Below are 13,044 nucleotides of genomic sequence, written 5' to 3' on the forward strand. Positions count from 1 at the left end.
GTTCCACACTTCATTTCGTCCACGCAATGGCTGTCAAATTCGCCAGACGCAAATCCGATGGACTATTCCATCTGGTCCATTTTGGAGAGCAAGATGAGGACTAAAAAATATGCCAGTACGGATGCGCCGAGAAAAGCGATTATACGAGAATGGGCCAATATACCTCAAGATCACATTCGTGCAGCATGCAACTAATTTTTTGACCGTTTGAAGGATATAGTCAAGGCAAACTGTAGTCATATCGAGCTAAAGTGAATATATTATATGTTAAAATTGTAATAATTTTTGAACAATTTTGTCTTTGAAATCAATAAAAACTAATTTCACACAAAAAAGTTATGGTGTTTTGAATAGGTAACACTTCCAATTGTTCGCCCTGTATATACAATTTCATTTCATTTCATTTCAATTATTGCCTAAAATCATTTTAACATATTGCCCAAAATCATTTTAAGTTATGATAAAATTAGATTATTTAGCATTATCCTGACATATATTTGTATTTATCTAGGAGTTTAAAACTTATTTTTCTTTTGATTATACAATAGGTTATCATTATTATTTGAAATGTCTTTGGCATAATTTTAAAACTTATTTATATTCTCCCAAAAAGGGCTTAAAAAGGAGATAACGTATATTAAACTTCTATAATTTATTTGGCTATAAATTGATCAATGTTATAAACTAAATTTTCATCGTTGAAGTTGTAAGTATTGTATCGCCTATGATAATATATTGCTTTACTATTTTTATGTAACATATTATTATTTTTTAGTATTTTTAAATATATTGGTGATAAATGTTTTTCTGTTAGAGGTAATGACATTTCCCTTGCCTTTGACAGATATTTGTTTATCAGTTCATTTTCTATGAATGTCAGTTTATCAACAAAGCTTACTGACGATTTCATTAAGAAAAAGTCTATGCGTGATATTTTACATTTTGCATATAAACTTTTATTAGAAACTCTTCCGAAAAGTACCACTTCTGTAAGGTTGGCGGCTAAGACCGCTATAAAATTCTTAAAACATATCGTTCCTGTATATACAATATTCAATCATTGATCCATTTTCCAAACAAAACATTTGAGTCAAAAAACATATCAATCGCTTCAAAATGTATATTTTTCTATAAGAAAAATTTAATTTATTTTAAGCAAATCAAAGTCGCCCATATTCAAAAAATCTTACAGTGTATGGATGCCCCTATGCAGGAAATTCAGATCAAAACAAACTGAAGATATTTTGTGTCTCTCTTTGCGCTAACTTCAAAACAAACAATTGACGTTCTCTGTATTTTTTATTGCATACAGCAAATGCGGAGAAACCAAAGTTGAGAAAATCTTCAAGCAGGGCAACACTATCATGAATCAGTCACCAGCTGCGAAAAAATTCTGACAATTCATTGACTTTCGTTTATTTTTCCCGTGAGCGACCATAATTGTTGGAAAATTGCAAAAATTGTGAAACTTTCTTTGTTTTTATTTAACGATAACAAGGCAGGAGAGTCGTGAAGGACGAGCACAATAAATATTTGACACTCACGAAAGGCAAGCGATCGCACCAAATGAATGTCGATTCCTTCCAGCAGTCGCTAAATCAATCGCTGCAAATTCTCATATTAAAGATTGAACAATTCGTGGGAGTAGCAGTGCAAGCAGCGACATTACTTCAACGCCAATTCGCTGAGGCAACAAGAAATTGGAGTAGTCCTATTGAGTTTTCGCCACTACAGTTGACGCTATTGAAAGTGCTACTGGTGCTGCTACTGGGCACTGCTGGACTTATTGCGTATTCGTGGCGTGTTTACGGCAACGTAATTACTGAGAAATTCGTGCGGGCAAGTAAGCGAGTACAAACTTACTTCTGTAGTTTTACACACATAAATTTTATTATTTTCTTCAAAATAAATGCTTTACACACCATTTGCAGGCACACTTAAGGAAATCGAAGAGCTGAAGTTATCGGTCGCTAAATTGAAGTTACCTAAAGAACATTCACCTCGAATTTAGAGCAACTTCTGATTTTGAAGTAAGAAATATGTCTAAAATCAAAAAATTCTTTTCTCGCAAAAAGGAGGAGGCCGCGTTTAAGGTGAGTTTACATACCGATTTCCAGAAAACAATTCCAATTGCACCTGCCGATCCATCTAGTCGGCATTTATGCGATTGTCTTAATATATGTAATTGCATAAAATAGCCTTACCATAATACTCGTGTTCGTATTTTGCAGCTTAAACTTGGCGGCGGTATGGGGCAGGGTCGTGCTTTGAACGCAGCAGCTCCACCTCCGAATACTTCAAGCTCTAAATCAGGTAGCAGTTATGTCGCACCCAAACGTCAGGAACTAAGCTCTGAGGCACGTGCTGCAGCTGCTGCTGCGCTTGCTCGCAATGAAAAAAAAGAATCTAAAGATTTCAACACATCATTGGCGGCCATTAAAGCGCAGGCTAAACGTGAGCTGGAAGCGGAACAGAAAATAAGAGCAGACGAAGAGAGTGTGTCCTCGGGTGCCTCAAGCACAACGACAGCGAAAAAAAATTTGGCCTGTGAAGGAGTATTCTTTCGCTGCCCGCTGATTGGAGAGGAAATCTTGCCACGAAAAGAATGGAAGGCGAGAATAAAAGAATTTCTTTATCAACAAATGGAGTTTGAACGCGCATTAACCGCATGTCTGATAATTTGTAACTGCAATACACGCGAAAAGGTTGAATTTATTTAATTTTAATTACAATATTTGTGATGTGCAAAATACTAAATACGGAATGTTTTACAGGCTGATGACTGCATTCAAACAATTACGAAATATCTTGAAAACATACATAACCATCCTGATGAAGAGAAATACTATAAAATTAGAATGTCCAATAAGTATGTGATTTTTTTGTACGTGCCTCAAATTCAATATGGTTTACCTCATTTATTCGCTAATTTTCAGAATTTTTAGCGAGAAAGTGCGTTATGTAGAGGGAGCTTTAGACTTCTTGCTAGCAGCTGGATTTCGTGAAATCGAAATCGATGGCGAACCCTTTCTACTTTGGTCTAAGGAAAATGTTGATAATAACTATGACTTGCCTACATTGCTTGATGCACTGAAAAATGCTGAAACTATAGAATTGGCATTGGATAGAAATATTAGAGTTCTTATGCCGTCACAGGCGCGTAGTGTTGAACTGCCTGATGATTTTTATCGCATCTCGCCAGAGGAGATAAAACGTGAACAACAGCTCCGTACCGAAGCGATTGAGAGTGCACAAGTATTGCGAACAAAGGCAATGCGCGAGCGCGAAGAACAACGTAATTTGCGTATGTATCGATTCGCATTGATTCGAGTTAAGTTCCCAAATGGGATTTACATACAGGTAAGCGAGCGTTGTTGAGCCAATTTAATTGAAATGCGTAGATCGGAATTTTTCTTATAAATGCGTGTATTTTATTTTAACAGGGTACTTTTAATGTTTACGAGAAAATTAGGGATATTTTTGAATTTGTGCAGTCCTGTCTCATCGACGAAAACTTGGAATTCAATTTGGTGGTTACCAATGGCGTCAAATTCACCGACGAAGACATGGAGAGCACTTTATACGACTTGCGGTAAATTTGCACTTTATCGAGTATATTCTGACAGTATATAGCACTTTATTCATATACAGACTCATTCCAAACATTGTGCTGCTTTTTACGATTCCTCACGCAACCGCCTCAATGGCAGCTGATATAAATTTTCTAAAGGAAGAGTTGCTAATGTTGGTGCAGAAGATGTGAAGTGTGCCGGCTACAATTTGGAGGAATCCTGTGTTGACTTAGTACTATCGCATATATTATATTTATATTATGACTATTACAGTAGTTACTATTTAATTTATATTTATAAACGTTTAAAATTGGATTTTTCCCCTTAGTAAAATCTTGGCGTGTGCTGGTATTGTCATATTTTTGCTACACACAGTTTCAGTTATTAGCAGTGATTAAATAGGAGAATTAAAATCCAATGTTTTTAATGACACTTAGAGTTGTATTGTAATCGGTTTTTATTTGCGTTCGTAACACTCATCGTAAAACTACATAAATAAATATTAATTTGAATTAATCCATCGTAAGTGTTGTGCTAAATCTGTAACTGTAGGGATGAGTTTCCCTGTGTAAGTATGGCTGTGACGAACTCTTAAGCCGAGTTTTAAGCAACAAAAGAAATATCAGAGATGTGGTAAAACCAAAAACCTAGGTGAATTGAGCACCTCACGCTATCATTCTTGTGGTAAAACTATATTTTTTTTTAACCAGTTGTTGTTGTAGCAGCATAAACATTCCCCATTCTACATACGGGGAATGCTGCTGGAGTGGCAATCCTTGGCCGGATATAAATCCGGGTCGTTTCGGTAACGTAGAACCGACTGCCGTGGAAACGTTTTTTTTCATTCATTTTTTAACCAGTACAAAGCTTTGGTGAAATAAAAACGAGGTTAGGATCAATGGCTGCCCTTGCGACGGGCCCACTTGGATAAATATTAAAAATGTACCTGTTGTGATACCATACAAGAGGAGGGGAGAGGAAAGGCGAAGGGAAGGAACCAAACAGGAAGAATGGCCTTTGAAGGTGAGGTACGGTACACTAGACAGGGCTAGTTTACTGGAGCGGCAGCCCTTGGTCGGGAGTCCAAGACATTCCGGTAACGTAGAACCGGCTGTCCACGGCGACCCTCTTCACCACCTGGACAAAGGAGGTCAGACCGCAGCTTTGGGTAGAAGTCGACGACACACCAATTCCGACTATTAACAACCCCAATATCTTGAGAGCTACCTTTGACAGTTTGCTTTCCACTAAAGTCCCGAATCGTAACAAGGTCCTCAAATCGCTTGCCGGCAGCACTTGGGGCAAAGACAAAGAATTGTTGCTATCGACATTTAAGACAATTGATCGGCCGTTTCTTAACTATACTGCGCCTGTCTGGTCGCCTGGACCCAGTGATTCGCAGTGGACTAAGCCACAAACTTGTAAAAACATTGCCATTAGGACTGCGTCAGTGGGGACATGAGAAGCCCACTGCAACATCTACATGACGAGGCCCATATGCTCCCTGAAAAGGAGCATAAAAAACTGCCCGGCAAGCTGTTCCTGTTAGGGTGTTACCGCAGGTCCCACCCATGCAGACACCTGCTTGAGCCTGAGCTACCTCCCAGGCACCTGCTCAGTTAAGCCGACAAAATCCAGGACAAAACTAACAGACATTTACTGGACCAGACAGTGTTTATACAGACAATTAAGGACATTCAACGGGAGACTCTTACCACCTTCTTAAGCTCCCAACCCCCGATTGCCGTCATCGGAGTCCAACCACCACCCATTGCAGATGAAGATCTCCAACTTCCCCGAAAGCCACGCTTAACCTTGGCACAATTACGTTCTGGACATTATAGCAGGTTAAACTCCTACCCATCCAGAATCGACTCCGACCTACTAAACATACGTCCGGCATGTGAAGGCACCCCGCACGACACTAGTGAACTCCCCGAGAGTCCCGCGTAATCCTGGCACAATTACGTTCTGGATACTGTAGCAGGTTAAACTCCTACCTATCCAGAATCGACCCCGACATACTAAACATATGTCCAGCATGTGAAGGCACCCCGCACGACACTAACCACCTTTTCACATGCCCCAACAAACCCACTCGTCTAACATCCCTCTCCCTCTGGACCCAACCCGTCGAAACAGCCAGTTTCCTGGGCCTACCGTTAGATGAGCTAGACGAAGACGACCGGTAATTTACATAACACTGACAGGGCAAAGATACTGCTACAACAACAACAACAACACTAGTGAACTAGCTCTGTCTGGTGAACCACTTATCATCAACCACCTTTTCACATGCCCCATCAAACCTAATACCCCCCTCCCAACTTGTCGCAACAGCACGTTTCCTGGGTCTACCGTTAAATGAGTTAGACGAAGACGACTGGTACTACATCGCACTGACAGCTTACTGCTACAAAAAAAAAAAAAAAACACTAACCATCTTTTCACATGCCCCATCAAACCCACTCATCTAACACCCCTCTTCCTCCGGACCCAACCTGTCGAAACAGCAAATTTCCTGGGCCTACCGTTTGATGAGCTGGACGAAGTCGACCGGTGTTTACACTACACTGACAGGGCAAAGTTACCACTACGACAAGAACCACAACAACAATGGGCTTTGAATTATATGATGACGACCAACGGTGGGTATTTACGTTCGTATTGACCGCTTCAAGCTCCTGATGAATTTTACCAGGTCTATGATATTTAAAACCGCAATATCGGCAGGTGTAGCGAAAATGTTAGAGCCCAGATGTCTCTAAACCCTTGGCCGACGAGAGCAGGGCAGCTGAGAAGAAAGTGCTGAGATGATTCCATCTCGTCCTTCAGAAGGACTGGAAGTAATCCCTAGGGTCACCGCATGGACACCTAACGGACAATGTCCGGTAAGAATATTGTCCAAATTCGAGAGCTGCGGCATTTTTAGCTTTAGAATTTCCTTCGAGTGCCCTCAACCTACCCGTAGCCAGAAGGATCTTGAAGCTTTGCGCGTTTGCGCACTAGCTCAGCGCTCGCTGAGTTGACGTGAGGCCCATATACATACATATATTAAAGGGGAAAGTTCATTATTTTTTATATTTTCCGTACTACAATGTAATAAATTCCAAGCACATCAGATGTTTACTGATTTTTGCTCAATATTAATAATCCGCAATCGGAAGATGATTTGGCTCAACTTTCCATTACTACCACGATATATTTGGATGGTGGACGGAGGAGGAGGGGGCGTTATTTTGATAAAAATTTCGCCGCGACTTTTATTCCAAATTTTCAGTATATGTAAAAATATATATTTAAAATTAAAAACGTGCCTTTTTATTCAAATATTTCCTTGTGTAACATCATTTTTTAATCCAAATTATCACTATTTATTCCAAATTTTCACTTTTTATGAAAATATTTTTTCTTAGTCAAAATTTTCACTATTTTTGAACATAATGATTTATTGAAGGCCAAAGCTTAATTTAACTCTTTTAAAAACTACAAAGTCCTATCGAACCTCATTGTTGGTTGACTGGGTTTTTTCGGTTTCGCTTTCTTCTCTTCTCACTATCGTTCCTTTGACAGTTCGTCCCGCACATTTATTTTGCACGGTACTACAAACGTTTAGAAGAACATTTGTAATAATAGATTTTTTATAAAATTCGTAGTATTATTGAGAAGAAATAGCTTTAAATCAAATCTAGAATTAATAAGGAGTGTTTATAAGTGAATATTGTTAATTTTCTGTGTTTGTATTTAAGTAAAATAACCGTCTGTTATAGGCCATTTTTTCAAGCTCATGCAAAAACTAACTATTCTTAACGTGCAATATTAGTATTAATTCTTAATGGTAATTTATAAAAATTAGTATAAATCAAAAGGCTGATATAGTGACTACATTTGTGTGTTATAATTTTGAAATTCAATCAACGCGCTTACACATTATAAGTAAGTTTATCGTGGTAGCAATGGAAAACCATCCCCTTTAAATGTTTAATTTGTAACATTTATTGTTATTGTCTGATAATATCTAACAGTCTATTCAGAGCGAATGCTACCAAATTTTGAAAAATTTCATTACTGGCAAATTATTTCTCGGAAAGAATCAAAGCGCATTCATAGAAGGTGATGGCACTAACCCAATGATGAATAATGAATTCGCCTTGTGTCATTCTGAGATGCCAGTCACATGGACACGGCGAAAGAAAAAAATAAGTCAGCTGATTTACCAACACCACCTTTAATAGATTCGCCTTGACGTGGGCATAGCTGTAACGTTAAACTTTTTTATACGGTTCACTACAGTTGGCATCCCTTCTGATTGGCAACATTTTGACATTTGTGTTTGTTGCTGCTATTCAGCTGTTGATAAATTGACAAATGAAAATGTAAATAAATTCTTTTTGGCTATTGTGTTGTTTAATCAAATGGATGCAAAAATTAAAATGTAAGCTTTTATTTACTTTTACTAAATGATTTTGTGACCAACACCACACCTTTTTTTACGCAGCCTTGTAGTAGGCGATGTACGCGGACGCTTCAGACAGCTCTTCCAACGCGTGGATAGCATCAACAAAAAAGCTGGTCCTTTTGAAATACTACTTTGTGTTGGTGAATTTTTTGGCGCCAAAGAGCAAAATGATGAACTGATTGCCTATAAGAATGGCAATAAGTATGGTGAGCGTGTGAACAATGACCGCACCATTCGTATATTCATTTTAAGCTAAAATCTTTTGTTTATTGTAGTGCCCGTGCCCACCTACATACTGGGTCCGTGTTCAAAGGAAACTGTCTGCTTTTACGATGACTTAGTGGATGGTGAAATATGCAGTAATTTGACGTACTTGGGTAGGTGACGAAGTGCAATTAAAAATGCAAATAACACATAACTGTCTTTATTGCTTTTTGCGCAGGTAAACGCGGATTATATACGCTCAGCTCTGGTGTAAAAATAGTCTATTTGAGTGGTTTGGAGAAGCCCGATGCAGAAAAATCGATTGGCGACGATAGTAAGATTTACTTTGACAAAGATGACATCTTGTCAATACGTAACTCCTGCGTGATTAGTAAAACTTCTGCCTCCGACTACAAAGGCGTCGACGTGCTACTCAGCTCACAATGGCCTTACGGCATAGTGGAAGATAGTGTAGGTGTAGAACGATTGCATATCACAATGTCCTTTCCTAATTAAAGCTTTTATTTGTAGAAAAATTCCTCAAAATTGCTATCTTTTTTGTGCAAAGAAATCAAGCCACGCTACCATTTTTGTGGTCATAACGGCAAATATTACGAACCACCACCGTTCAGGTAAGCACTAAATTTTAATGTTGTAACAAATACACTGCATTTAATGCTTTCAAATTTCTTGCAGAATACCCTCTGACCAGCTTACTCAATTGGAACTTTGCACGCGCTTCATCTCGTTGGCGGATGTAGGCAATGCTAACAAGGAAAAATATATTTATGCTCTAAGTTTAACGCCTGTAGAGAAAATGCGTGTTTTGGAGCTCATACAGAAGACAACAAATGAAACCAAATGTCCGTTCGTGGGAATTAATTTTAATGATATTACAGCGCGCGGCGAGGTAATTATATTATATATATATAATTGGCGCGTACACCCTTTTTCGTGTGCTTGGCCGAGCTCCTCCTCCTAAATGTGGCGTGCGTCTGGATGTTGTTCCACAAATATGGGGACCTACAGTTTCAAGTCGAACCCGAGCGGCAGATATTTTTTTATGAGGAGCTTTTTCATGGCAGAAATACACTCGGAGGAAACTTTTTCTTCATATTGGTCTTCCACCGAGATTCGAACCTACCTTCTCTCTGAATTCCGAATGGTAGTCGCGCACCAACTCATTGGGCTGCGGCGAGGTAATTGCATATATAGGGGGGGCCATGTAAAATTTGCTTTTTGAATCGGCTATAAAAAAAAACTAATCAATATTTTATTAAACTTTTTTTTTTATTTTGAAGACTGAACATTGTCATTTATGAATGAAAAATAATATCGTTCATATGACTGCCACGACTGGCTTTACAGTTGGCCATTCGATCAACCCAATTTTTAAGCACATTTGCGATTGTTTGGGCTCCAATTTCATGAATGGCAACTTCGATTTGGTGTTTTAAAGCATCAATCGTCTCTGGATGGTTCGCTTAGCATTTCTCCTTAACCGCTCCCCACAAAAAAGAGTCCAACGGGCTTAAATCACAGCTCCGAGGCGGTCAATTGATATCGGAATTTCGGCTGATTATTCGGTTTTCAAAAACGGTAGCCAAAAGTTCGAGTGTAACTTTGGCAGTGTGACAAATTGCACCGTCCTGTTGAAACCAAATGTCGTCCATGTCATCCTCTTCAATTTTTGGAAACAAAAACTCGTTGAGCATGTCACGGTAACGCTCGCCATTTACTGTCACCGCGGCTCCTCGCTCATTTTCGAAAAAAAATGGCCCGATGAGGCCGCCAGACCAAAAACCGCAAAAACCACCCAACAGTGACTCGTTGTGGATGCATTTGCTTTTTTGCAGTAACGTGTGGATTTTCTGAGCCCCAAATTCGACAATTTTGCTTTTTGACGTAGCCACCGATGTGAAAATCATAAAAGGAGAAGAAGACTCACCACTTTGGAAATAGGTTTTCAATATTTCCCAATTTTGTTCAAGCGTATAGCGTCCCATTTCGTAAATGTGAAACCTTTAAGTAAATTAGGAATACATTTGACATGTCATTTGTGTTACCATTCTCAAAAAAATAGGTGGTTCAAAAAGCAAACGCTATATGGCTCACCCTGTATATAGCCGCCCAAGCCGTTTTACCGTTTCGGACGCGTGTCGGCATATAGATATGAGACGACGGTAGTGTCAGAACGAATTTCACTGCGAGAGGAACCAGCAGCCTTTTTATATATTTTCTATTTTATCCTACGCACGATGGCTAAGCGATCTAGAGATGATACGTTAGTTGGTGACAGTTCTGACAAATATTACTTTGAATCTGATAAGATGGAAGATGACGGCATTACTTCGTCAAGTAGAAGTGAAATCCGTTTTTGACTTTATGAAACATTTTTTTTTTAATTCTTGGTAAAAAACCTTAGTTTTTATAACGTTCAAAGTTTTTATTTTTTTTCTGCGCACTCCAATATCTCTCCTCCTCAGCGACGCTCGCCCGTCGAGCGGCTCCGTCCGCAAAGGGTTAAAATGTAAACATCAACTATTTTGTGAATGCTGTGAAGCTTTTATTTTATTTTTTTTATCGCACAGCAATCGGACAGCAAACAATATTTCTATGATATGCAGGCAGGCGGTGACGATAATCGCAAGCGAGGCAGCGGCGGAGGTCAACGCCGTGATAAACGTCCAAGAATTATGAACATCGATCAAGGTGCATATAAAATTCTAAATTTTCCAGCAAACCTGTATTTAACTAATTACTAACATAATTTAATTTTTTTTTCTAGAAAAGTGTTGGTTCTGCTTATCCTCACCCGAAGTGGAAAAGCATTTAGTCATATCGATTGGAGAGAATTTCTATTTAGCTCTAGCAAAAGGCCCAATCAATGAGTTTCACGTGCTTATTATGTCTATCACGCACATTTCCTCTGCATCCCTACTCTCCGACGACGACTGGCAGGAATTGACTAAATTTAAAACAGCACTGCGTGACTTCTTCAAATCGCATGGGCAGGTTGTTTGCTTTACCGAGCGTCACTACAAGTCATCTCATTTGCAAATCAATGCATTGGGCATTGATGAAGGATACGCATGGAAGATCAAGCATGCTTTTGAAGTAAGAAAATATGCATCTCCAGGGAGTCAAAACCTATAAACATTAAAAAAACTACTTTTTGCAGGACAAAGCGGAAGAATTCAATTTGGAGTTTGAAACACTGCTTCCGCTTACTACATCGCAAATGTTGCCACAGCAAGGCCCCTATTTCGTAGCCGAGTTGCCTGATGAAAGTACATTAATAACGCGGCAAATGAAACATTTCCCACTGCATTTTGCCCGGTTAGTTACAAATTTAACTATACATCTTTTCTTAGTTTGATGTTCTCATTTTATTTCAACTTATTTTAGCGACGTTTTTTGCTCTGAAAATTTACTGAACTGCGAAGAAAAGGTTAACTGGAAAGATTGTAAACTAGATAAAGAGGAAGAGATTGAAATGGTGAAAAGTTTTCGGAAAAAGTTTCAACAGTATGACTTTACACTGTAATGTTTTAATAATCGTATCGCAAATATTGAGAGATTGTATTATATAATAAATATTTCATTAGAGATGGTGTGTTTCAAGCATTATTGTGAGCAGCGCCTAGTAAGGGCAAAGTCTATCGTTTCCTACGTAAATGAGTCCTGAAGCTAAGAGGCAGTCATCCCATCCCCACTTCCTTTACTATCACAATTGCTCCTTTCCCCTTCTCCTTTTCCCCTGGGCTGGAGTAAGGTGACGACAATCCAGCTATCCAAGGAAATTAAGTATCTTGGAGTAATCCTCGATAATAAACTCCTCTGAAAATTACACGTTAAAACAAACACATCCAAAGCACTGACAGCAGTGCAAGGGTGTTTTTGGAAAACGTGGGGTCTTTCTCCCAGCAAGGTCGTATGGATCTACACGGCTATGATAAGACCTTTTATTACCTATGCATCAGTGGTTTGGATGAGTAGTCTTCCTCTAGCGGGAGTCAGGAGAACCTTATCGAGATTACAACGCACTGTGGCCATCTGTTGCGTCGGAGCTTTTCCGACTACTTCAGGCCCGGCATTAGATGCTCTGATTGGTTTGCCACCATTTGATGCTTTCATCCAAGGAGATGCCGTGAAGGCCATCTGCAGGCTGAAATACAACGGGAATCGGTACGGCCCTTGGCCGGCATTGGACAACAGAGTAGACATGGACTTCGGTCCAACGATCCTCGTCATGCCCCTTGATTCCATGCCATCCAGAGTCGTGCTTGACAAGAGATACAGTGTGGTGCTACCAGAGGCCAAACAACTGTAGTCATAATCAGAAAATGAGCCGGCAAACACTTTCCGCGTTTTCACGGATGGCTCCAGGATCGAGCAGGGCTCCGGCTCTGGGATCTACGTGGAATCCAGCGGGACAAAACTGCACTTTGCTCTTAGAATGCATGCATCTGTGTTTCAAGCGAAGGTGTATGCTGTTCAAGAAGCGATGAGCTTTGTTGTGGAAAACAGATGGAGAGGCAGATCTGTATGTGTCTGTAGCGACAGCCAAGTTGCGCTCATAGCCTTAGACAGCCACCCAACCACTTCAAGGGTAGTCGAGTCGAATAAATCCAGGCTGAACTATGTCGGTAGAGATCTCTGACTCGAACCAGAATGGGCTCTGAGGCCCGGAGCCAATTCTGCCACTCCCTTCTGTAGCCAACAAAGCCACGGTTAGCAAACGGGTTACTCTAACCCACAAGCGAGCTTGGCAGGCTGAGAGAGGACAAAAATGATGTCACCTGTCAT

At 39.7% G+C, this 13,044-nt stretch overlaps 3 protein-coding genes across 5 annotated transcripts; all 3 read left to right on the top strand.

Moving 5' to 3' along the window:
- The first annotated feature begins 1,306 nt into the window (after window positions 1-1,306).
- On the top strand, window positions 1,307-2,022 carry LOC128867493 (uncharacterized). Of its 3 annotated transcripts, XM_054108748.1 has the most exons (3): window positions 1,314-1,426; window positions 1,499-1,843; window positions 1,932-2,022. In XM_054108748.1, exons 2-3 carry the CDS (start codon window positions 1,567-1,569, stop codon window positions 2,009-2,011), a joined length of 357 nt encoding a protein of 118 aa, XP_053964723.1. In that variant the 5' UTR covers window positions 1,314-1,426; window positions 1,499-1,566; the 3' UTR covers window positions 2,012-2,022. The 3 variants fall into 3 exon arrangements, with proteins under 3 accessions (XP_053964724.1, XP_053964725.1, XP_053964723.1); XM_054108749.1 differs by having other exon boundaries at window positions 1,307-1,839; XM_054108750.1 differs by having other exon boundaries at window positions 1,312-1,843.
- Window positions 2,007-4,098, top strand: LOC128868858 (UBX domain-containing protein 6). The gene is made up of 6 exons (XM_054111403.1): window positions 2,007-2,093; window positions 2,232-2,705; window positions 2,775-2,869; window positions 2,937-3,360; window positions 3,444-3,592; window positions 3,652-4,098. Exons 1-6 carry the CDS (start codon window positions 2,040-2,042, stop codon window positions 3,761-3,763), a joined length of 1,308 nt encoding a protein of 435 aa, XP_053967378.1. The 5' UTR covers window positions 2,007-2,039; the 3' UTR covers window positions 3,764-4,098.
- Window positions 4,099-7,888: 3,790 nt separating this feature from the next.
- Window positions 7,889-11,844, top strand: LOC128865924 (CWF19-like protein 1 homolog). The gene is made up of 10 exons (XM_054106338.1): window positions 7,889-8,007; window positions 8,071-8,237; window positions 8,307-8,408; window positions 8,474-8,706; window positions 8,767-8,867; window positions 8,932-9,145; window positions 10,827-10,947; window positions 11,024-11,352; window positions 11,417-11,574; window positions 11,644-11,844. Exons 1-10 carry the CDS (start codon window positions 7,988-7,990, stop codon window positions 11,780-11,782), a joined length of 1,584 nt encoding a protein of 527 aa, XP_053962313.1. The 5' UTR covers window positions 7,889-7,987; the 3' UTR covers window positions 11,783-11,844.
- Window positions 11,845-13,044: the final 1,200 nt, after the last annotated feature.

Source organism: Anastrepha ludens, chromosome 6 (genome assembly GCF_028408465.1).
Source record: "Anastrepha ludens isolate Willacy chromosome 6, idAnaLude1.1, whole genome shotgun sequence".
Classification (NCBI taxonomy): Eukaryota; Metazoa; Arthropoda; class Insecta; order Diptera; family Tephritidae; genus Anastrepha; species Anastrepha ludens.